This window comes from Cricetulus griseus, chromosome 4 (genome assembly GCF_003668045.3).
Source record: "Cricetulus griseus strain 17A/GY chromosome 4, alternate assembly CriGri-PICRH-1.0, whole genome shotgun sequence".
Classification (NCBI taxonomy): Eukaryota; Metazoa; Chordata; class Mammalia; order Rodentia; family Cricetidae; genus Cricetulus; species Cricetulus griseus.
The window spans coordinates 33956295-33982017 of NC_048597.1; the positions used below are offsets into that span (position 1 = coordinate 33956295).

General features: G+C 41.3%; 1 protein-coding gene and 2 long non-coding RNA genes across 5 annotated transcripts in view; 1 reads left to right on the top strand and 2 right to left on the bottom strand.

Moving 5' to 3' along the window:
* Positions 1 to 6910, bottom strand: part of Dcbld2 (discoidin, CUB and LCCL domain containing 2) — a 65971-nt gene extending 59061 nt beyond the window's left edge. Inside the window, exon 1 of one of the 3 annotated variants that reach the window (XM_035444447.1) lies at positions 6449 to 6910. In XM_035444447.1, the coding sequence (XP_035300338.1) occupies positions 6449 to 6644 (196 nt within the window). In that variant the 5' untranslated portion in view covers positions 6645 to 6910. The remainder of the gene's footprint in view (positions 1 to 6448) is intronic. The other 2 variants (XM_027412455.2, XM_027412456.2) reach the window with 2 other exon arrangements.
* A 3195-nt stretch (positions 6911 to 10105) lies between these two features.
* Positions 10106 to 21109, top strand: LOC118238753. Its single transcript, XR_004769814.1, has 2 exons — positions 10106 to 10200; positions 20606 to 21109. It is a non-coding gene; the product is annotated as an uncharacterized LOC118238753 (long non-coding RNA).
* LOC118238752 lies at positions 17573 to 25513 on the bottom strand. Its single transcript, XR_004769813.1, has 4 exons — positions 24935 to 25513; positions 20742 to 20930; positions 18178 to 18309; positions 17573 to 17615 (listed from the first exon to the last, which is right to left on the bottom strand). It is a non-coding gene; the product is annotated as an uncharacterized LOC118238752 (long non-coding RNA).
* Between the last annotated feature and the right edge of the window lie 210 nt (positions 25514 to 25723).

The window sequence follows — 25723 nt, forward strand, 5'->3', positions numbered from 1 at the left end:
GCGCTTAAAGCTGGCCTGAGCTAACTAAATAGTCTGCAACAGGCCAGCCGGCCTCACAAACACATCAACGCAACTACCGAACACACAAAGCTCTTACTTTAAAAGTAGCACATTCTAGACATTCTACACTTTTCCCACCCTGAGCTGACTGCCTTGTCTATCCAGTGCCTTGGCCTCCTGGAGAGTGTCCGGAAGTTCTGGAGAGTTATATGACCTCATGCCTCCTGGTCAGCTGACTGGTCCACGGGTGGGCACTGACTCACCCGCTGCCTACTCACTCTTCCCTCCAATTTCTGTGTTTTGCTCAAGAAGGAAAATCTTTTCTGTTTTTGCTTAACAAGGAAAACCCTAGAATTTCTCCAGTTTAGCACCTGTCTTGGGGACGTCCAGCAACTGTGACCTCTTCTACACAGAGAACCCTGGGCTAAAGTGAGAGTAGAAAGTGAAGCCCCAAACCCAAATCCAAGAAAAACACATCCACCACCCTTGCCATGCCTCACATCCCGGCAGCAAGCTCCTAGGATACAGCGTGAAGGAACACAGGCAAGCAAGGAAGGACAAGATAAATCAGAATCCGAAATGAAGGGCAAGGGTGAAGATCATGGACAGCTGAGACATAGCAAAAGTTGGAGTCACGGGAGGAGGGAAGAGCAGCACTTATCTGACTTTACTTCAGTGCCTGAGTCTTGTGCTTCCAGAATTTGACTCCTTTCATTGGGCCTGGGTGGAACTGTCATGAACAGTAAATGAGGTGGGGACCAGGAGCAGGGAATGGAGAAGTGGGTCTCGCACATTTGAAATGGGGAGATTTAATTGCTGAGTACAAGAGTTGTGTTATATACTGATTCATGCATTGAATGATCCGAGAGACTGGCTTGAATCTGTGGAGCTTGTAAAGTTTGACACAACTGGTAAGACATGACTGGAAAGCTGATCTACTTTTTTTTTCTTGGTGGGTGGGTTGGGGGGGAAGGGCTATGGCAATTATCAGAACCAAACTTTAAGTCAGAATCTGAGGGAGATGACACATGAGTTAGTTGTTTAACTTTCTGGCAATGATTTGGGCTGTCAACATTGAAAACAGCCAATTCATGAGAAGATTTTACTCAACTAATCATGTCTACATTCAGAGTTCCAGCTTGAAAGGGAACTCCCACAGTTAGGAAACTATAGCAAAGAGAAGCGGTACCCCTGGGAAGCCTGGAAAACACTGATAGACTCCTAGGCCCTGGGCAAGCAGGCAGTGAAGTTCAAGAGAGGGCTCCATTCCCAGGAATTAGTAAATGCCCAAGCTTCTGAACTCATGGCTATGTGTGGGGATTAGCCAAAAACCCAAAGCATGACAGACTGACACCAAATAACATTCAGGGGCAATAGATACACAGCAGAAGGGGGGTTAATACAAATATTCTGAATAACAGACACCACAGTAAATATTAGGAACAGGAAAACAACACTCTGTTGACAGGAATAATTGAAATCCAGCATGGAAAGTCCAAACTACAGATAGATGACGCTTACAGAGCTCTTTCTAAGGATACTGCTTGGTGATTTTCAAGTATAGACACACACACACACACACACACACACACACACACACACACACACACACTGTCGGGAAATTGCCCATTGGTGGAATACAAAGTAGCCCAGTCTTATACCCCAACTATAAAGTGTTGACAGATACTGGTATGGTGTTAGGACAGAGATGAAGGGAAGGACCAGTGGTTTAAAAATATGTGTGGCACACACAGAAGTTTGGACAGCATCCCGTAAGTGATACAAGGGCCAATGACAGAGGCTAGGAAAGTCACTGTAGAGAGCAATATCCTGCTCTGTGGGATCACAGCTGACTGGCAGCAACCAGTCAACAGATTTCTGTCAAGTGGCTAGGCAGAAACAAAGGGCAAAGGGCTCAAGGAGGAATGATGCCAGGGACCAGCCACTCTGGCTTGCTATTCGCTACTCATTGTAACATAGTAGGCTTCTGACTCCATTCTGTTGATACCATGATCACACTTCCCAAACATCTGCCAATTCTTCAAAACTCAGCCATGGAAATTTATCAGCAAGGCTTCAGCTTCTCATGCACTTTTCAGTGTCTCCTTTAATCTATACTACTGTGCACCATACTCCAGTTAAACAGAATTATTTACACAACCTGCTTGTAGAGCCTCTGAATACCACACGGTGATACTGACACATGAACACTCTCCCAAGATCTCATTATGGCTACCCTTCACTCTTGACAGTTCTTGATGAAGATACAGCAGAGTACCGAGAATTCTCTTTAAATTTAATTTAAACCCAAAGCTACAGGTACTTCACTAACAACAGCCTTGCAGAGAATCCTGGGCCACACTTCTTAGGAAGCATCTTTCAACTACACATTCTTCATAAAGCAATCTTTAAACTACACTCTCTCCAGAGTGTGGGCTGATTAAGTGAAGTTTAGTAACTTTTGTAAGTCACCATTATCTTGTCTGCTTTAATGGATATTATACTGGCTTTCATTAAAACTAGTTTATTTGAAAACTTGTATTTCCCATCTTCTTAGAATTATGTGGATTTAGTCCAAATAATGACCTGGAAATTATCATGATATACTTTAACAAACGAACATTTTGAAGTGAAATACTCCCTTAAAGATTCTCTCCTGAAAAACAAATTTAATAAAGATGGAAAAGCAAGTATTGAAAAAGCAAGTCTGAGTGATGTAACCGCTTCATACAAAAATGTATGCCTTGCTGTAATAGCTTATGTTCCATAATTTACTGTATTTTACAAGTATGCTTGCCTGTGTTAAAATTATGCAACTATGTGAATATGGGCTAGGAAGGAATATGAAAAACCGAGGAAGGCAGTTCTCATCTAAGATTTTTACTTTTCACAATTATCACCATCTTCTGTAAAATACATGCAAAGTGCCATGGCTGCAAAGTGCCACAGCTGTGAAGCTGTGGCAAAGTTGTTCAGAAGCAAACCAGGAGCCCCAAGAAAAGCTACTAACTTGTCTCACTTCCCACTTCAGCAATGGGACTCTATGATACTCTTCTTGGTCATTGTCATCTTGGCCAGCCTTTCACATCCTTCCAAATAACCACATCTATTTGCATGTATTCCATTCCAGTTCACCATTTCAAGTCTTAGTCTTATATTGCTCTTTAAGACTTCAACTACCTGTTGAACCTGAACTAAATACATGCAAACAGATGGATCCTATTTCTTCAATTTGAGAATGATTAGGAAGGGTGTCAAGGGCAGCCCTGTTTTGGTTTAATGGTTGGTTGACAGGTTTTGGGGGGAAGGTCTCACAATGTAGAGTAGCTAACCAGGAAGTCCTGATTCCCCTGTTTCAGCCAAGTCCTAGGGTTTCAAACATGCCTGTATTGCCCTTATGTTTTATGAAACTAAGACAAGACAGAAAATTCAAAATCAACCTAATATTGACAATTATAAAGGTTTCTTTGCTGAGAGAAGTTCTTCATTTATGACAACTTGCAAATACTATACTTCCTTAGCACCACACAAGCCAATAAAAGAACTGCTTACCAGAGTTCTTGCATTAACTACTAATATTACTGTCTAACTGAAATGATTCTTTCAGAGAATCAACCTGATTTGTTTCATAGATTATTAAATTGCAAACCAAAATCAATATTCTTGCCAACATATCATATGAATGGCTGCAAACAAATCAGTCTTAATGGATTTTAAAAATTAATTTCCTGATATTCTATCATGTTCAAGTCACATTCCAGCCCACAAAGTAGACAAATCTTCTGTAATATAAAGGAGGAAGCTGGGCTACTGAGATGAGGTGACCCAAATTCTTACTCCTAGTGTAAACTGGAGATAGACATTCAATCACAGTAGACTATCCCCTTCTTATTATGTAAATTTATTATGGCAGCAAATATGCAATCAGGCTAAGCTCCATTACTTTCAGTTTTGTTAAAAAGATGTGTATTTTAAAAAAGGTTTTGAAAATGAACTTAGTATAAAAACATCTGAAACTTAATATAAAGATTTGCAGTTGAACTTACTATTAATTTTAGAATTCACATATATAAGCTGCATCTAAAATGCCTACATTATAAATGTAAGTAAATAAACCGAGCTTATAAATTTAAAGAATACTAGTTATGATACACTGTTGTGAATGATCAAGTTTTCAAATGAAAAGTCATTCTCAGCACAAAGTCTGTTGAGAAACAGCTACGCATGGTACTAATTGGAACAAAGGTAGTAGATAATACCATTTCAGAACAATGTCAGAAAGATAAAAAGGCATTTATTCATTTGAATAGACATAGAATACATTTCTGCCTGGCTAGGCTGAGGTAGGGGAAAAAGACCTATGCAGCAAAAAACCATTCTTTTTCAGTTTATTTTTTACTATAACTACACGCAAATAGCCAACAATTTGAAAAAGTAAAAAGAAATGACTCACAATTCTACCAGCAAGGACAGCTGATAGCATTTTATTATTTCTTTCCAATCTTCTTCCCAAGGCTTCTTAGAGAGCATAAATTCCACCTGGGAACACGTAGGCATTCTGATATTAAAAAGTCTATAGGCACTCCAGGGCTTCACCTCTTGTGTGAGGGAATGTCAGATCACCTGGAAGCAATGTGCTACACTAGTTAAGACCGGCTTAAAAGAAATTTCACTGCAAGCATCATTTGGGCCTTTTGGGTCAGAGATTTTCAAAACTTAGGGAATTCACCTCTCATATGATTTCTGAATGTTCAGATGCTCACCAAACTGGCCCTTATTTTTACTAATTTAGTAACTCGGGATTAATAATTAATAAAAACGTTATGCTTTCCCTTTGTAAAACCGCATGTTATCATTTCAATTTCTTACTCTATGAAAGGAATATGTATTCTCAAATGAACAAGACAGAAAAGATTACAAAGGGGTTAAATAACAAAAAATTTACCCAATTTTAAAGAAATAAAAGTCACGTATTTTAACATCCCTTGTGTCATTTCTGTTTGTGTTGATCTCTATTGGAATTCACATAAGATGGAAGACAAATATATTGCTAAAATGTTGATTAAAATTATTCAAAGTCATTTAAAATAAGATAATGCTGAATGTACATTAGTCTGGCCATGACATATTCCAAAAGACAACTGTCTCCTATGTAGCTGACTATACTACTGGAAGACTTGTTTTAAATATGATGTAAATACTTCGCCATCTAGAAATGTGCAAAACACAGGAGTATGCTGCTTATATAGTCATATTCCTTTCTATAGTAAGATATGCTCTATTCACCGTGCTCAGTTTCCTTTTGTTGGAAATGGGATAACTATCTCACCTAGCCATGGGTTAAATGGACTGATTTACATGGACCACTTAGTCCTGGGCCTTGCACATACTAAGCTTCTGTAAGCCACAGAGGTCTTTTTCCCTCCCATTAAGAAGAAAACTCATGCACAGATTCGAAGACTTCAGAGGCTTCCAGACTCTAATATAGTAAGTGCTGACTGAAACCTGCCTGCCACTCATCTAAATACTTAGTTTAAATGTAACTACGAAAGAGTACAGTTAACCAAGCAAATATTTCCCTTTGAGATTACGCTCTCATGTGGCCATCAAAGTCGCAGTTTCTTCTCCTCAAAACAATCCCATGACCTTGGAGATGCACTTTACTGACAAAAATGTGCACTCAGCGGGAAGCTGGACTTATAGATGAAAATGTATTAAAAAAAAAAACTCTTCTTAGCAGTAACAACACAATCCTTATCTTTCCTCATTGCAATGCAATGAGAAAAGCAACGGAAAATGTGTCCAACAACTAATGCCAAACAAAATGTGGTATGCTGCCTGAAAAAGCAACACTAAAAAGTTCAGTCCTGTATTCTCTTTCCATTGTGATGGTTTATCAACCAACAGTTTTGCCCCCTTCTGGAAACGGTTTTCCAAGGATTGTAGATGGGGAAAAAAGTTTTGTCACTTTCTGGAAAGCTTTGCCTTTTTGGTAGTGGACCGCTACCCTGGTTCACTTCTGTGTTTGATCAAGCCAATCCACAAGCCACGGTCCTCAATTAACGGGCAGGTGCCCTAAAGAAAGAATAACAAATGCAAGGCTCTAAAGATCCCTGCCATCTGCTTGACTCGCTTTAGAATCTGGGCGCTCTCTCTAAGAACAGTAGTCACTACCTGTCTTCACTAAGCTCAAGATGCTTTTCAACTGGCTTCCTACTCGGTCCATCAGTCCAGAAGGAGACAGCAAAGAGGCCTCGCGGGCAGGGTCTCATGTCTCTCTTTTTGAGAGAAATGAATGGCCTCGAGGAAAAGTAACGCGGCGCAAACTTGAGACACCGGGCGGCAGAGCCCCCCTTTGCACATCGAGTGTGGCGTTGCTGCATCTCCGGGTGCGTCCGCAGGTTCCTCCAACAGCCCCGGGAGGCCAGCCCGCGCGGCCACCACTCACCTTGCTGGGCTCCAGCGTCCTGGAGCAGCAGGAGCAGCAGCAGGAGAAGCCGAGGCCTGGAGGAGGAGTTGCGGCCAGGAGGGAGGGGACAGCAGCCTGCGCTGGGCAGCGCGGCCCGGCCGGTGGCGGCGGGCGCGGCCTGGCCTCGGGGACCCTGCGGACTGTGCGCGGCTCTCAGCGGAGCCCGGCTCGCCATCGCGGCGGCCGGCAATCCGCCCGCATAGTGCGCGCGCCGCGGAGCCCCCGCGCGCCGGGCCCGCAGCACCCGGCGAGGACCCGGCGGCAGCGCAGCGCAGCGCGCCTCGACCCCTCCGCCCTGCTTCCCGCTGCCTGCCCGCGTCGCGTCGCCGCGCTTCCCGTCCCAAGACCCCCCCAACCGGAGCGCGGCGGACCGAAGGCTAGGACCGTGGCCGAGCTGGGACGTGCTCCCGCCGCGCTCGTAGCTGGACCGGCTCGCGGGCAGGCCAGCCCCACTCGCTCGCCCTCCCTCTCGCGCGTGCCGGCCACGCCTCCTCGGCCCGCCGGGACCAATGAGCTGCCAGCTCTGGTCCAGCTCCTTCCGTCCCGCCCAATCAGCACGCTCTCTGATCGGTCGACCTGTTAGCTCCTCGCCTGGAGCGCCACCGCCCCTCATCCGCGTTGGCCAATCGCCTTAGAGCTCCGAGAGCGTCCCACCCGCCTCCCTCGATCCGGGTCCGCCCCCAAGCCGCGGTCCGGAGCGGTCTCCGCCCCGCTGGAGAGCTTGCAGTTTTTGGGACCACTGCCCAAAGTGAACCCGCCGAGACTCTCTGGTCACTGACTTCCGGGACTTACCCATCCCGCGCTCTCCCGCTTCCCAGAGCCAACTTGCTCATGGCTCCTCCCCCCGTCGCACATCAGGCCACTGGAAGGGGTGGGATGCTGGATGCTGGAAGAGTTCAGCTGCGAGCCCTCTTTAAGGGACTGTTTTAAACAGCTGAGTGTGTTTTTCTTAATTAAAACTGCAGTCAGTGTAGCAACATCACCGCGTACAATTATAGATATGATGTTCAGTTTTTAAAAGAAAAAAAATTTTCTACGACCTTTACTGTGGAGGTCTTTGGAGGGTGGGGGCTAAAAATAAGACCCATGCTGCCAAGACAATTTAATTCTAATATCTAAACCCTGATACAGTTATACATACCAGTGCCTGCTATGTATCTGTAAAAAAAACTATGCTCAAAAGAAGTCCCCGGATTTATAGCCACCTTACAGAAACTTTGCAGATTCTGGAATGGGGAAGAAATGTCAACACATCATGAAAGTGAGAAGGAAACAAGTACAAATTAGAATAATAGGCAATCAGATGGAGGCTGTGCTTCGATTCCCTGTTCCAGTGCTGGGCTGCCTTTAACAAGCCCTAGTGTCTGGGCAGCTGGGAGTTCTCAAGGCTAAACAACTGATGCTCTAAGCATATTGATACTGACATAGGATGTCTGCTGCATTGCGTGTGCTAAATGCACTCTTGACTTACAGTATTTTCAGGTTATGGTGGGTTTGTCAAATGTTACTGCATCGTAAACTGAAAAGCACCTATACTGGGATGCAAAGCCAGCGAGATAGCCCTGGCTGCCAATTCTGACGACCTGAGTTCAGTCCCCGGACTCACAAGGAAAGAGTTGCAAGTTGTCCACTCTCCTCCATCTGTGCATTGTGGAACATTCCCTCTGCCCCCTCCAATAAGTAAATGCATGGGTTTTTCTTTTCTTTTCTTTTCTTTTCTTCTTTTTTTTTTTTAGAAAACAAAAAAAAAGAGTGATATACATACTCAACCAATAGGTGAGGCTATTTAACAATCGGGTTGTGTAACTGTCAAGTTTGAGAATTTGGAAATTGAGTCTGGAATTCATGAATACTTGTCATAGTCATAAACAAGTAAAAGACTGGCATGGTCAAAAGAAGATCTGAGTGTTGGAAAGGACTCTAGAGCCCATCTTTTTCAAGTTTTTGCTGACTTCTCACACATTTGTTGGGTATCAAAGAAAGCCTTGCTGGGATAGGCCCAGTATGGGCACTGGCCAAGCAAAGTTGAGTGAGAGAAGCTCACATTGTATTGGAGAAGACAAACATTTAAACAAATCGATTGTCACCAGTGCCAACTTGGAGGTGTGGACTGGCAGACCCAACATCATGGCCCACCCTGACAAACAGCCAGACCGAAGCCAGTTAGTTATACAGTCCCCGAAACAACACTCCTCACTTGCTGAACAACCCCTTCTGTATGGCCAGTTAGTGATAACTGTGGACCGCAGAGTGGACACAGCAAAGAATTTGAAGCTTCTGGCTAGTAGCATTCCTTCAACTACATGAGCTGTGCCAGAAACAGAGTAATCTAGCACAAGTATGGAGACCTGTCTAGAAAAGATAAAGCAGAGATTCTGGCTATCCTGCCCCTGGAGAATATAGCCTGAGACGATTCCACATTTCTTGTTAACAAACACCTCCAAAGCAAGAGAGAGAGGAGAGCTCACATTTTCTCTGTGTTTAGTATTTTTCAGAGTTCTCAAAGTAGAGAATAACGTGATGAAAGTGTTCAGAGAACAGGACAGGGAAAGAAAGAGGAGAACCCAGTGTCTGGAAAATAACACTATCTATCTGGGGTTTTTTGTTTGTTTTGTTTTTGTATTCTTTTATGCTTTCGCTTCCTGAGTTTTGTTTTGGAACTTTGGCAGGAGAACAGCTGTAGGACATCCCTCTGCTGCCTGAACATGGGACACCATTGGTGGAACACTGATGTGAGAGAATTGGAACGCGTCACCCACTTTGTCTCTCCACTTCTTTTTACTGTTATACAACCAGCTTTCAGAAAGCTACTGTGAGATAATGACATTTTTCTTAGGAACCTCCCATAAAGTCAAACGTCAGGCGTTCATCTCTAGAACAATAACTGCCAGAGGGGAGTCCTGGTTTATGTTCCCTCTCCCATCCTCCACATACTTTAGTCAAACTCATCATTTCCTTTGCCTCCAAGACTCAGTTGCCTTGTAGGTTGACATCTGCTGAGGCAATGGTAGTAGGATGCTTTTGCTGATGAGACTCCCTACATGGGGCCAAGACTGAATTGGTGATTCTGAAAATCAGGACCCAAAGTGAACAGGTTTGAAGAAGAAGGCCACCATCATAAAAATCATAGCTAGAAGCTAAGGTGTGTCCCCTAGACATCCATGGCCCCTTAGCTTTTCCTACAGAATCACAGGAAGGTGAGAGCTTTAGAGATGCCCTTGGGTGCAAAACAACAGCACGAGCCCAAACTGAGTAGAAACTTCATTACACATGAGTTCCTGGACATGAGCCAGAAGCTGCGGCCATCACAGTTGTCTCTTCAGGCTGGTGAATGAAATAATGCTTTGAATATAGGCTCTGGGGAAGATTAGGACTTGAGGAAACCACCACACAGGATAGTTGGATAGGAAATACTAGGAACTAAAGTATCATTTTGATGGCTATTTTCTCCCTGAGAAGACATTTAAAAATAGAAACAGGGTGCCAATGTGAATTTTAATTAACAAGATCTTCTCCCTAATGTCTTTTTCTTGATGTTGTTTTCTCATTCTTGCTTTTCTTCTAGTCAACACAAAGAAACAGGAATTGACATTCGGAGAAAAAGAAATATGAAGAGTCACACCCCGAGTCTTGTAAATGAGCTCAGGAAATGAGAAGGGAGGGAAAGCCCCTGGGGCTGGTGGCCTGTGCTCCTGTCACTGCAGACATCTGGGTTTTAATGACATGATATGGTAAGAACCATTTGGCACCATCATTGCTGTTAAATGTCTTTCAAGCATTAATAAAACATAAGAGACTTGCTTAAAATGGCATTTATACTGGAAACCTTACGGTGAGGGTATGCAATGAATCACTGGTGAGCTTTATCAGTGGCTGTGTTTTTGGCAGGATAACTGAAGTGTTGGGGGGTGCTGAAGGAGAATTTGCTTTTGTGATCTTCCCCTGAGGTCAGAGAGAAAGAAGCCGATTGCAGTTCGAGGGAAATATTTCAAACTTCAAAGACTGGAGCCCTAAGATCTGCTAGCCGTTCTCACAGGAGCGTTTTCTTTGTCCTGTGGACTGTGGGGACAAATGTTTATAGCCATGTTTGTTGCTGAGTGTCTGAATTCTGCTAATGATCCGTTCTGTGAACAGAAGTGGTTTGGATGCACCCTTCCCTTTTCATGGTTAGGTTTTGTTGCTTTTTTTAAACTTGTCTTTGCAGACAAGGTTCTCAGGTTTATTCCTCAGATGTTCTTAACATTTATCAGCAATTGCAAAAGACATTTGTTACTGAAAATTGAAGGCAGGAGTGATCCTTATATTTATATATTTATGATAGAAGTTGTTTAGTTCCCCCAAGCAGGTCATGAGTTATAGCTTTTTTCTTGTGAGATTACCATCAACAATGTCGGAGACTACTTTGGTTTCTTTCTACTCTGGTTTTCACTTACTGCAACTCTCTCTCTCTCCCTTTCCATTCTCCTCCTCCGTCATGTTCTTACTCCTTTCGTTTTTCTAGAAATACAAGCAGTTTTGGATTGAGAGTGTAGCTCAGCTGTAGAGTACTTGCTTAGTATACTGAAGCTGCTGCGATTAGTTTTTTGTACCAAAGGTAAAATAAGTAAATAAAATTAACCGGTCAGTTCTGTTCGTGGTTCAGAACAAGAAGCTTCGACTCTATTGTTGATCTCTGATGGAGGTTTCAAAAGAATTTAGTGAGAGCATGTGAAAATTGCCTAGAAATGAGAGAATAAATTATACATGAATGGCTAACATAATACTTAACTGCAAATACTGAGAACAGCAGAGTGTCTGAGATAACGTGCTTTAGAGTGAAGCAGCTGCACACTGCCATGGCTTTCTTTATGCTGTGTCCTTTCCTGTAGAGATGTTCACTGGGAACAGTTAAGAATTAAAGTACAGAACTGAGATGCTATTTAGCATCTGAGAAGCTCATTGGCTTCCTAACACTATGGAAACATCCCAGGATAAGGCACATGCATTGAACTCCTGCTGAAGGCGAGGTTAAACCACCTCAAGGCTCAGACCACAGCTTGCATTTCTTTCTCCATTTACAGAAAATGGCTGAATACTATTATAAATTTAAAGGTGAATAATTCTTATTTTCATTGTCTGCCTCCCTCCTCTTCTTCCCAGCTTTATTCTCCCCCCATTTCTTTCTTCACCCCTGTGTATCTGTGTGTTTGTGTATGTGAATGTGGGCATGTATGCCATGGTATGCAAGTAGAATTCAAAGGCTAACATTGGGTGTTGGTCCTGGCTTCCACCTCATGTGGTTTGATACACGAAGTTTCTTGTTTGCCCCTTTGTACTCCCATTTAGCTAACTACTAGTCTCTGGAGATTCTCCTGCATCCACCTCCTGCATCTCCATAGGTACATTGCAGTTATAAATGTGTGCTGCTTTATCCAGCTTTAAATTCGTTCTGGGGATCTAAACTCAGACCTTTCAATTTGTGTGTGGCCACTGGGTGGTCTCCCCAGGCCTGCTGCTTCCTTTTATTGATTGGGTAAATTCTAAGCCCTCCATTTCCAAATTGCTACACCTTGTGCAAAAGGGAGAAAACAAAGCTGATAAATTGGTTTTGGGGAACGTTTACCCTGAACAGAAATGTAGCTTAAGGGGTGCTAGAAAAATCAACTCCCAAACTAACTTCCTATCAGCAATGTCTGCACGGATGGGCTAAACGAATCACCACTGTTTTGTTCTGTGGAAGAAACAAACAGGACCTTGGAGCAATGAAGGTAACATTATCCAGAAGAAGATGGCGTCAGAAGAGAAAAAGCAGTGGCGGTAAGCTGCAGCTGCTAACAGTTGTATAAGTGCCAGGATGCCTTTGAAAGGAGAACTATGTCAGGAGTAATGATCCATGCCTTCAATCTCAGCCTCATGGAAGGAGGGCAGGTTCGAGGCTAGCACGTACTACATAGTAAGACTATCATTGCTGACTAACTCACACAATAAGTAAATAGACACTATGATAATAGATCAGTAAATAATTTCAAGGCATTTGTTGTGTATGACCCATGACAATCCTTTCTTTGCTTTCTTTCCCAGTGTTCCATTAAGTTTTCCAGTCATAGCCTTGATTTGGATGAAACATACAGCGCTGGGGATGGAATACACTCAAGACAGTAGTCCCTTCACTGATTGTACACAGAAAATGGCAGTATTCTCAAGATGTGAAGTAAAGAGAGACCAGGGGACTATTAGAACCACAAATTTGAGAAACTCACATCTCTATGCCATGCTTCACCCTTTTGACAAGGATCTGAATTTCCAACTCTTATTAGGTTAGTATATTTGAAAAGGTGGCCATAGCTAGCTAGAGAATTTGGAATCTTCCAGGCAATTAATATCTAGTATACTAGGATAAGTAAATAATAGCATCAATTTTAAATATTCTATGAACCAAGAGAACAGAAGTGGAAACTGCTAGTTTTAAATACACACATCATTTCCTCCAACAATTTGTTTTTAGTCCTTCAATTAAATTTTAATTTAAATTCTTTAAGTTTAAAATAAGGATTCTAATATCAATCCTTTGGAGTTTAAAAGGAAGACCTAAGGTCTTTTAAAACAAGTAAGTGTGTTATCCGTTTCATTCTGCATTCACAGGAAAGCTAATGTTAGCCTGCCTAACACAGTAACATGTAAATGAGATGAAGATGAATGAGATGAAGATATATTTTCATTTAAGTGGGTTCTTTTTTATTTTTGACATTTTACTAAGCATGGTTTGCGAAATGATAGATTGCGGATGCAAAGGAAATGATATATTATTCAGATTAAGCTCATTTTCCAGGACCTTCTGCATTGATAGTCAGATTTTAATACCATTGCAAGTATTGCATTTGACTGACACACACTGTCATTTGGTTCATAGCTAACATACACCACAAAACAAAAGAGGCGAATCATTTCTTTTGAAGGATTGAGTGCTGACTACAATAACTTCTAGGAGAGAAACAAAAGAGAGTATTATTTCCCTGCACTGGTTATTTTTTTCCTATCTTGAAGAATAGGGCATGTCTAATCTGTGTGGAATTTTGAATAAATGAAATAGTTTTCTTACCACTTATATAGTGGTAAGAAATTTTATACCACTTATGCTATTTACTGCCGTTTCTTCAAAATCAATATTTTAAGTTCATTTGTGAATCTGAAGATTCATTTTGGAAGTGTATAGTAGTATTTGACACACATGGCTTGTATTACTAATTTGACTAAATGAAAGGGAGAAGCATGACCTTTGTAAAAGTCACAGATTACTGAGTCACAAAAAGTCAGGTAGTGACAAAGGATCATGCAGTTTCTGCATATTTAGAGTTCATGCATAAAGTACACAGATATGAATAGCACCCATCTAAATATTTAGATATTTTGACATCAAACACTTCTTTCTTCCAAATTATCAAATACAGGTAATCCAGGATTTAGTCTTTTTGTTATTTTCCTTTACTCTCCTATTCAAAAGCAATATTCAGAAAGTACTTCAAACGTAACATAAACCACTCATGAATTTATTTTCTATAGTTACTGTTAGTTGCATATGCATGTCATTAATTAAATCACCTACAGAAAATATTCCTCACCAGAGAGCCAAACTGAATTAGCCTCATATTTTAATAATATCTGTAGCACTGTGTGATTCAATTGAAATTCTCTCCGAATGAACAAACTCATGAGGCTACCTAAGCAGGATGGCTATAGAAGCCATCAATTAAGAGAAATTAGTGTTATACATGCCCAGAATGGAAATTGTAACACAATTCTTCACTCATAGAAAAAAAATAAAACAATTAAGCTGTGTGTAATGATATGTAAAATATTATAGTCAAATCTTGACTGTAATAATGCCCTCTCTTATGTAACTTATTTGTTAACTTCCATGTCTGTATGTTCTGTGTATGAAGCATTCAAAGTCTTCACTCAGCAAGATGTTCCTTCTAATTCTGAAGTTATTTCTGGGATTGGCATTCATTTGTTTGTCTTTTTTTTAAAAAAAAAAAATCTTATTTTACATACCAATCCCAGTTCCCTCTTCTTCCCATCCTCCTGCTCACCCCACTTCCTCCCCACTCCACCCCCAACCACGCCTCAGAGAGGGTGAGGTCTCCCATGGGGATCATCAAAGTCTGTCAGAACATTTGGGGCAGGGCCTAGGCCCTCCCCCATGTATGTAGGCTGAGAGGGTATCCCTCCATAGGATATGAGCTCCAAAAAGTCAGTTCATGCACTAGGGATACATACTGGTTCCACTGCTAGAGGCCCCACAAACTGACCAAGCAACTGTCACCCACATTCAGAGGGCCTAGTTCTGTCTTATGCAGGTTCCCCAGCTGTCAGTCCGGAGTCCGTGAGCTCCCACTTGCACGGGTCATCTGCTTCTGTGGGCTTCCTCCATCATGGGCTTGACTCCTTTGCTCATATTATCACTCCTCCTCCCTACAACTGGACTCCAGGAGTTCTGCCAGTGCTTAGCTGTGGATCTCTGCATCTGCTTCCATCAGTTACTGGAATTAATTAAAGTAGTCATCAATCTGATTACAGGGGAAAAGCAGTTAAGGTCACTCTCCACAACTGCTTAGATTTTTAGCTGGGGTCATCTGTGTGGTTTCCTGGAGATTTCCCTAATGCCAGGTTTCTTGCCAACCCCATAATTGCTCCCTCTGTCAAGGTATCTCTGCCCTTCCCCCAATTCAACCTTCACAATCACTTACATTCTTTTCCCCCTGCCCTTTCTCCCCTCCCCACTCTCCTACCACCCCGTCATGCTCCCAATTTACTCAGGAGATCTTGTCTATTTCCCCTTCCTGGGGAGGGGGACGGGGGAATCCATATATGTCTGTTGTAGGGTCCTCCTTGTTTCCTGGCTTCTCTGGAGTTGTGGATTGTAGGCTGGTTATTCTTTGTTCTATGTCTAATATTTACTTATGAGTGAGCACATAGTATATTGGTCTTTCTGTGTCTGGGTTACCTCACTCATGATTTTTTTTTCTAGTTCCATCCATTTGCCTGCAAATTTCAAGATGCCATTGTTTTTTGTTTTTGTTTTTGTTTTTTAACCACTGAGTAGTACTCCAGTGTATTAATGCGCCACAGTGTCTTTATCCATTCTTAGGTTGTTTTCAGGTTCTGTCTTACAATTGACATTCTTATTCCGTTCTTTTAGATGAAACAAGCCCTGTCCTTATTTTCTCAAATTGGACAATAAGAGAATTAACTAGTATTCATGGAAGTTAGAGTGGCTATTCTCTAAATATCTTTCTCAAATATTACCTCTGTGATCTGGGTGTGGTGGTATATGACTATAATCATAGCCCCTCTAGATAGAGCTGGAAGATTATGAGTTCATGAGCAGACAGGGCTATGAAATAAGTTCAAGCCATCCTGTACTACAGAGAGTCTTAAAAAACCAAAGGCTATGGGTATAGCTCAGAGGTTGGGCTAGCATTCACATACACTGCCAAAGAATGAAGAAAAGTTACCTCTGTGAGTTTGATAAAGGTATCAAAGGATAAGAAATTATTATTTAGAAGAAAACAACATGAATTGTTGTGGTGGCCATCCTGAGAGAGTAAAAAGTTTAGAGACAATGCATTAGCAGGCCTTATCCTGCACTATTTAATGTAAGTCTAAAAGGTTTGAGAAACCAGAGATGTTAATTTCCATTAGAATAGGGTGGATTGATCACACATGTTTATTTTCTCTCTGAAAATGATTTTAAAATGACACTGAAAGAATTAAAAATGTATATACTCACAAAATGGGTTTTTATAAGACATATAAGGCAGAAGGGCTGGAATTTGAGAATCACAGCTGAAAATGAAGCTGTGGCCAGTAACTGAATGCCTGTAAGTTGAACACTTTGCCCTTTCTCTACTCTGGTGTCACAGTGGGTATCTAAAGAAAGAGTAAAGGATGGGCTGTTCTAAAATGTTACTAAGATTCTGGAGCATTCTGTCCTGTTAGAATTATGCATGTTTAACTGTCATTGTATAACTGCTGTGGGCTGTAATATGCCAGACTTGAGTCAGTGAGTATGCTCATCTTATATCTCTGAAGTTCAAAGTCAAAGTTTACATCTTAACAGCCACTATGCTCATATATATATATATATATATATATATATATATATATATATATTATATATACAATCTTGTCTTGGAATTGCTAAGGATTAAATAAGAGACACATTTAAAAGGTTTAGTGTAGTGTAGCAGAGTCATTCCTCAGCAAATTATGATTTTTTTAATGATTTAATTCTATGCAATTCTATGCACCAAAGACCAAGTATCTTTTTTTTCTTTAAATTAGAAACAAGCTTCTTTTACATGTCAATCTCAGTTCCCTCTCCCTCCCTTCCTCCCCCACCCCCCACTGGCCCCCTCTCCCAACCCCTTTCTGCTCCCCAGAAAGGGTAAGGACTTCCATGAGGGAAAATCAAGTATCTATCAGTATACATAGATCAAAGATGCATTGTATACACCTGTGTCATATTCTTTTTTTTTTAGTGAGATAATTATATTAATTGTAGCTAGAGTGCTGCTTTAGAAACTAGATCCACTTAGAAATGGTTTTCTTTTCTTTTTTTTATTAATTCAAATTAGGAACAAGCTTGCTTCACATGTCAATACCTTCTCTCCCTTCTTCCCCTCCCCCAACCCTACTCCCAACCCCCCACCTGTCCCCCACCCTATCTACCCTCCACTCCCCAGGCAGGGTAGGGCCCTCTACGGGGCTCCCCAAAGTCCACCACATCATCCTAGGCCCTGCCTAGGCCCTTCCCCATGTGTCCAGGCCAAGAGTGCATCCCTTCACATGGGATGGGCTCTCAAAGTCCCTTCTTACACCAGGGAAAAATACTAATCCACTACCAGAGGCCCCCTAGAGTGCAGAGGCCTCCTCATTGACATTCACTTTCAGAGGTCTGAATCAGTCCCATACTGGCCTCCCAGACAGTAGTCTGGGGTCCATGTGCTTCCCCTTGTTCAGGCCAGCTGTTTGTGTGGGTTTCACCAGCCTGGTACTGACCCCTTTGATCTTCATTCCTCCATCTCTGCAACTAGGTTCCAGAGTTCAGTTCAGTGTATATCTGTGGGTGTCTGCCTCTGCTTCCATCAGCCACTGGATGAGGGCTCTAGGATGGCATAAAAAGTAGTCATCAGTCTCATTATAGGGAAAGGGCATTTAGATTATCCTCTCCACCATTGCCTAGACTGTCAGTTCGTGTCATGCTTGTATGTCTCTGGAAATCTCCCTAGTGCCAGATCTCTCCTCGGACCTATAATGGCTCCCTCTGATATGGTATCTCTCATCCTGCTCTCCTCTATTCTTCCCCCAACTCAACATTTCTGCTCCTCCATTTCCTCCTCTCCCCTCCTCTTCTCCTCCTCTCATTCTGGCAGCTCCCTCTCCTCTACCTGAACGCACCCGATCTGGTCTGTGTCATGTTCTTAAGTCCTAAAAAGTCATAATTTACTGTTTAACTTAATGGGCAATGGACCAGTAAAAGCGCACGTGAATATTTAACACAGATGCATTCTTTTCCCCAATTTGCAGCCTCTTCCACATTTTGATATTGATTAATAAGGAATCTCTTAGTCACAATAGCTTATCAGTCTAATTGTCATTTTTATTTATCTCCTAACTGACTTCTAATTTCATTTGGGATGGCAAAGTACTCTACTGAATATACACACCCATGAAAAGTATTTTACAAATAAAGATGTCAGGTGTTTAAGAATCCATCAAGGAAGGTTCCAGAAAACTTCTGAAAGGAGAAAAGGCTTATGCTGCAATGTTCCTTGCACTCTTCTTTTCTTCCTGATGTCCTGGAGGTACAAGAGGTTGTTTGCGATGTGAAGAGAGAAGATATTAGACAAAGTTTACAGAGAAGAAAAACAGAATGAATTAGAAATCCTAATGGCATCCAGACCTACCCTATAGTTACTTCCCATAAATACATTTATTTGAGAGGAGATAAAAGAAACCCCAGTTAGGACTACTTATCAGGTTTCTGTTTGTTGCAAACAAATGCATGAACTCTTAGGCAGTTATAGCAAAATACAAGTTAGGTTGGTGCACACTGAACACATCTTTTAAGAGGAGATCTTACTGTAAAGACTTTGCTATACGTCAGAACTACTGTCCCTTTTATGCAAAGTACAGAATTAGAATAAAACTTATCTCATTCCCAACTGAATGAAATAGTAGATGTCAGTTCAGTTCTAACATACACTCTGCACATGGGTTATAAGAAATGAGTGTAACTAAGAAATGGTGTCTCCTTTAAGAGGCTTATAATGGTAAGCCAAGTAACCACATAAATATGTATAATACAAAATAGGCTCAAGGGCACACAATGACTTAGGGGTAAATAGAGTGGATGGTGACATTGCATGTTGTCAGAGAGATCTGGAAGGCTTTCTAGAGGTGAATAGGCAAGATTTCAGTAGAATAGAGTTGAAAAAAGCAAATGGTATGGACAAAGCATGAAGGAGGGAGCTGGTGTGGTATGATATCAGGATCCAAGGGTTGCCATATGAAATATGCTAATTGTTTTCAGCTCTTACCTTAGGTTAAATATATATATATATATATGTTTATGTATAATATGTGAAATAATTTTGAGCTGGAGATGTCACTCCATGGTGTTCAAGACCTTTGTTTTGATGTCAAGCACTATTATAAGCAATCTCTAGATAATTTTGACCTTATATTTAAATTTTAATTCAACTACTTTTGAAACTTTCATTTGCTGAAAATGTGTTTCCCCATTCAGTTCTTTGAGAAAAAACTAGAAGCAATAAGACTTTGCAGCTTGAGAAAATTAGCACGCATGAGAATTCTTTGCACCTACTGTCTGTGAAGGAGTGTGGGATATACTATGACATCTTTATTCTTTGTGATGGTTTGAAAGTTGCCTGTTTTGATGATATCAGGAGTATAACAATTGCAGTCTCCTTGACTGTCCTTGTCTTCTGTATCATGCACAAATGCTTTTAATTGTATGCCTTGCCACGCAGAAGAATTTCACACAAAGGAAAAAACAGAGCCTTGGAACTGATAAGAGCTTGTACATTGTGAATTGTCCCACAGTGTAAGCAAGTCCCTAATGAATCCTTGTTCATCAGTTTATCTCCTTTGCCTTGAAAGTGTGGTCTGTGACATTCATTGTGTGTGACTGGGTGAAAAGATTGCCCCTTTTTAAAGTTAGCAAGTAGTTAATACCATGGATTTTTTTCTTTAAAAAAAACTCATATGCACAGCTGAGTGAATGAGCAGGGTATAAGGGTTTCAGAAAAGAATATTAATTAATAAAAAGTATATCTACAAAAATTAGGCCAATATGGTGTAGATAACAACTGGAATAATGTCACTTTTGAGACTGCCATATGTGTGCTGTGGAGACTGTGTGCTGTGGTGAGGAAGCACTGTTTGAGTCCATAAAGGACGCATTCACATCATAGTCTATGGGGTGACACTTTTGTTGCTGGATGATGCAGTACCTCTGTGGTCATATGGGCAATTCTTAAGAGCATCTTTTGTTTCATTGTGACTGAAGGGAGTTCCTTGCAGAATTCTTTGTCTTCTGTCATTCCTCCAGCTCTTGCTTTTTTGAGGAACTTCAGTCACAGGATTCACCAGTTTCTATTATCTGGGCGTGGTTGACTCCCTATGCTATCCTGAACACTCCATACATATATCCAATCTTTGTTTGGAGATGAGGTTAATTTTTCTCTGTGTTAATTATTGTTCTTTCAGAGTCCCAGGCTTTTCCCTACGTATGACTTTGGTCAAAGAAAATAATAATTTTGTCCTTATTTTGGGGGTATAAAATATAATTTTTGTCACAAACAAATTTAGGTAAATATCATACAGTCACCATACTATGAAGCCACAAAATGCAAATCTGTTTCTCTAAGAAGGAGCTGTCACTAGTGACGCTGGAATACCACGTGCAGACTGGGGCTGTCCTGGGCCTCTTGGTGTCCTGTCACCTGTTCTTCTCTTTCTCCCAGCTTTTGTGGATGCAAATATCATTTTGGAGCATTTCTGTTTTGTAAGTGAGCAGTCATAGTTCCTCTGCCCTGAGTACATGCTCACCCTTGTGTGGCACCTCCCCAGGTCTCCGTGAGTCTCACTACCTCCCAGCTAAAATGACAGCCGTTGGCCAGGATCGAAGCTTCCAGCCCTTCACTGGGACACCTGCTCTGCAAGAACCTACTCTGTTGTCATCGTTAAATGCTTGGCATTTCCTTACCTGATTCAGAGACAGGAAGGTATTCGATGATTCCTTCGTTTGCAGCACCTCAGAACTGAGGGGGAGGGGTGTTATTTGGAAAGCCTCTTTGAAAGGAGAGCTCTGTCTCTCTTCACAATCAACGCATTGTGGAGAGATGGTGTGCCTGTGATTCCACTCCTCTGACTGGAATGTGGAAAGGATGCCTGGCTGTGGGAATGAGATTAGAAAAACTAGAAGAGCATTTCAAAGAGACAGATGAGTGAAAGGTAGAAAACATTCAGTCCTTGGCTTATAACAACCACATGTCAAATATCCCCTGTTATCAACTCAAAATAAAACTGTATATAAATGTTAAATCTAAAGTATAAAAATCCTAAAAGACCCTGGAGGATGATTTGGCTGTGTATTAGTTTCTTTTCCTCTTTTTTCTTTTCTTTTGGCATGCACAAAATGTATTTTGAAAAGCATAAGGGAAACACAGAAAATCTAGGGGTGTGATGAGTTGTACAAAAAGCATATGATCTGGACCAAGGTAGGTCTGGGTTCAAATTCCCCTTCTGCCTTCTCAATAACCTCAGATCACACAAAGCCAAATAATTCTTTCCCTATACAGTAGTTGCTGACAACTAGGAAGATGATATAGGCGAAATGTCTACTAGCATGCTACTCCACAAAAGGTCCTTGGTAAATTTGCACTTCAGAGTCTGGAATACTTTGATGGAGAGTGAAGGAATTAAAAGCAAGAGCAAAGAATCTGCCAAAGAGAGTGGGAGTGTCAGAGTGACCAAGGTCGGGGGAGTGTGTGGAGAACTGGCAGAAGAGCACACAGGACAAAGGGGAAAGGATGCAGCTGCAGTTTCCAGAGTCAGTCAGTGGTCAGCAGCTGGCTTCATAGAGCAGGTCCAGGTCAAAGACAGCCCTGGTGTACACATGCGCCTTTTCTCCTTTAGAGATCCAAACGACATCTGTGATGATTTCTAGACATCCAGTGGAAAGAAGAAAGCCACACTGTTAGGATGATCCACCTCATGGGGTGTGCAGTTTCCATCCTTGCTGGGCTTGCAGCCTCTGGGCTCATGGGGAACTTTAAGATTGCTTGAGCAGGCCATTTTGACCTCTAGTATGAAGGTTTGTCAAAATTTCCATGCATAATTGTGCTTTCTGGGAACCGCCTCTTGTTTTCAAACCCATCAATAGTGCACAGGGCATGTGCCACACCAAGGGATAAGTACTTCTGATGTAGTACTAGCTCCATCAGCATTTCTGAGTACATAACTGAGCTAGGAATCAGCCCATTGATGTTTTGGTTTTTGTTTTAAATAATTTGTTTAGGATTAGAGAGACTGGAAAAATAAGCTAGTATGTCAACCCTACAGATTTATTTGTATGTTTATTTTAGTTTTAGGGTTTTTTTTTCTGAGTCATATTCTCATGTTTCTCAGATTGGTCTCGAAAATCCTATGTAGCTAAAGGTGACGAAGTAGCTGAAGATGATTTTGAACATCTGATGTCTAATTTCCACTCCAGAGTGTTAGGATTACAGATGTGCACTAGTTTAGGTGGTACTGGGGATAAAATCCAGAGCATCCTATATGCTGGGTGAGCGTTCTACTGACATATCTACATCCCCAGCCAAGGTCTCTTTTCATTTTTACTTTTCCCTCTCAATCGTGAGGAATAAAATCTGTTCTGCACCTCAATACACAAATCTGGGGAATCATGTGGCCCAGTCTGGAAAACATTTCCATGATCACGAGAGGAAACATCTTCTATCATTGCAACTGGAAGAGAAAAGAGATAGAAAGAGTAGATGTTCTGCCATTCATCATTAGCCTAGACAAACTATGTCTTGTCTTATCCTGTGCGCTCATAAATGTGCTGGTTACAGAAATAAGCTTGAACAGAGTTTTCTGTTATTTTCAAACAAACACATTCCAGTGGGTCCTTACACTGCACTAAAAGGAAAGATGCCACAGAAAACACATACAAAAGCTGTTTAAACTTTTAAAGCCATGCCCGTGTAACTAAACAATACATTTGTGTACCTCATCTATAACAGCTATAATATTTTTCACTCTAGTAGTTATTGGAATGCCTTTGATTCCTTTAGTGTTAAGGGTATCACAATCAACTGCCATTTAAAAAGAAGTAGGTGCAGGGAATTCGGGATGTATATTGGGAGGACTTTTGTTATCTAGTGTATATGATTTTTGGAATCACAACCATTCAGAAAAATTGAAAAGAAGAATGTAATTGGGAAGACCACAATGCAGTAGCCTTAGCCTGTCACAGAGGAGGGAGCTGGCTGATTTTAGTAACTGTCCTAAAGAGCCCTTGGTAGACTTCTTTTCTAGACGTAACCCTTCCGTTTTGGCTTTTGTCATGGGTAGTTATAATGCTTCTGTGCCTTGACACTGTATGGTATGTGAGTGCTCACCCAGATGGCACTCTGCCCTTGACTCTGTACTCTACAAATTCACGAGTCAGGACAAATCTAAGGTTTCCTGCTGCATTATCTACCCTGAACCATCCTGATATGCATCCCAGTTCCAGACTGCACAGCTACAAAAAGGCACACCACTTTGCATTTTTTTCCAGAGCATTCTTATATGAATACTCAGAGCCCCACTCTTGGATGCTCTATAGAATTGAGTGTTTCAGAAGAATTTGGATGATGATGAGGATAATCTATAAACAGCTGGTGGCTAGGTCCATGGTGTTCTCTCTATAGACTTCTCCTTGTCTTCGTAAGGCTGATTCTGTCAAAGGTCCACACAGGAAGCCAGCATCTTCTGTAGTCCTAAACCCCAAACTTAAGGAGAATCCTGAAGATCTGTTCTCACTGACACTCCATTTGTATTGATGAATAAATACACTATGATATTCTAGACTTTTTATGAGACAGGGCTGAGAGAAATGGTTGGAAATAGAACCATAGATTGTGATACTTGTTTTTATGCATCTAATTCCTATTTTGTAGATGAAGGACTTAGGCCATAGAGCTAGGACCTCAAGTGTCTGGTCAAAGGCCCCACTGCAAGGAAAAGATAAAGGTAAGGTTTGGGAGCCAGAAATCTGTCTGTCAAATATGCTCATTTAGCCTTATTTTTTGATGCCTTTGGCATGGTGAACTAGTTAAGATGGCAGAATAGATATTTTTGTTTGATAAAAATGAGAAAGAAATGAAAGAAATGTTTTACTAATGATATAGGTAACCAATGTTAGATACTCACAATCTGAATCTCAACAGAAGAAAGTGAGATGATTCTGAAAAGGAAACTTTTGGTTCAGGACAAAGGTAACTGTCCTATTGCTCTCTGGTGAATTAGATCCTTAAGACCACATCAGAATGTTTTAATTAAGTCTGGTGTCAGAGTTCACAAACAACACTTTCAGGCTGAGGACATGATATTAGCAGTCCAGGGACCACTCTGTGTTAGCTGAGACAGAAGCTTGCTCAGTACTTTACACAGTACCAGTTTCTCATATTTCAAAAAGCATCTATTGTAGCAAATATGGCCTGGTGTATCCCAGACCAAGACCAGGTAGAATCAGGTAAATAGTAAAAGCCTTGAAAATATTCCAAGATAATAATCAGAGCTACTTTTGTTCCTAGGAAGGGAACATCGGCCACACTGTTCAACAAAGTGTTTGGGTCAGACCATTTGTTAAACATCTCATCTGTTAGCAATTAGAATATTACTCCAACAAAAGTGCTTTGAAACATCCACATTTCCAAAAGTAGTTTTTAACTCAAAACCAAAAATGTATTCATACAGTTGCTAATGAGAAATACAACTTAGTGTGGGCTTCTCGTGGCTCATGTCAGCATATACTGATAGGCAATACTAACAATAAAATATGATAGAATAATTCCTGAGATGAAAACCCCAAATTCCTTATAATGCAGATGGGAAAAATATTGAAAAACGTTTCTAATGGACATTTCTAACCCCTTCATGTTTGTAACTGCTCTTTGTCTTTGGGAAGATGCCTCAAAAATATGAAAGTTAATAATCTAAATACCTGGTTGAAATCCACAGTGGGATGCACCCATGGTGATTGAAGAAAGTAGAAAACTTTAATGTGATCTGAAAGGTGACTCCTGGATAACCCCAACAAAATGTCTTGTGAGTCATCTATGCTCACATTTCTTTGAACTACAGCTCTCCCAAGGGGGATGAAGCAATTGCATAGACACGATGTCTTACCCTTTCAGTACAATGCAACCCGCATTCCTCAATTCACTCATCATCATCCACGGTATTTGTGTGCAGTGCTGTCATGCAGAGCTGGTTGCCAGCAATGATTAAAAAGAAATCCATAAGGTTCTACATTTAGGGGACAAAGTAAAACCAATTTTCACCATGTTTACTATGAAGACATCAAACCATTAAGGGGAAAAACATCCCCGAGGAGCTCCTCAATGAGACTCTCCATGAGAACAGTCTCCAGAGACCTGAGAGGTAAATGAAGTGATTATCTGTCACTCACAATCTCATCGTCCTTCTTGGAGTCAGGGTCTATGGGGCTGGGATGTCACTGCAGAACAGCTTCTCTTTCCAGTCACTACTTTGCCTACCTCTTGCTCTGTGATTATGAAGGCCCTTTTCTCTGACTTTCCTGAGAGCCTGCTTTTATCCTCAAAACACATAAAAAATGAAAATCCCAAACACTCTATGATTTCATTCCTAGAGACATTTTATACATCCTATCAAGCACATGAAGATCCTTCAGGTTCTTAGACAAAAAGAGAAACCTTTAAATCTAAACTCCTGTTCTCTCCCTGGCCCTCCCCTCCCCCATCTCTCTTCCTGTCTCCTCTTTGCTCCCCACTTTTCTTCTTTTATGTTCTGCCCCCCTCTTTCTTCTCTGCCTTCCTATGCTTCCCTTCAAGATGAAAAATGTAATATCAAGCAGCTTTCTGATACCACTAGTACAACCAGACTATGGGAGTGCTTGCAGTGCTCCCAGCCCCGGAACTCCAAGCATATTACACA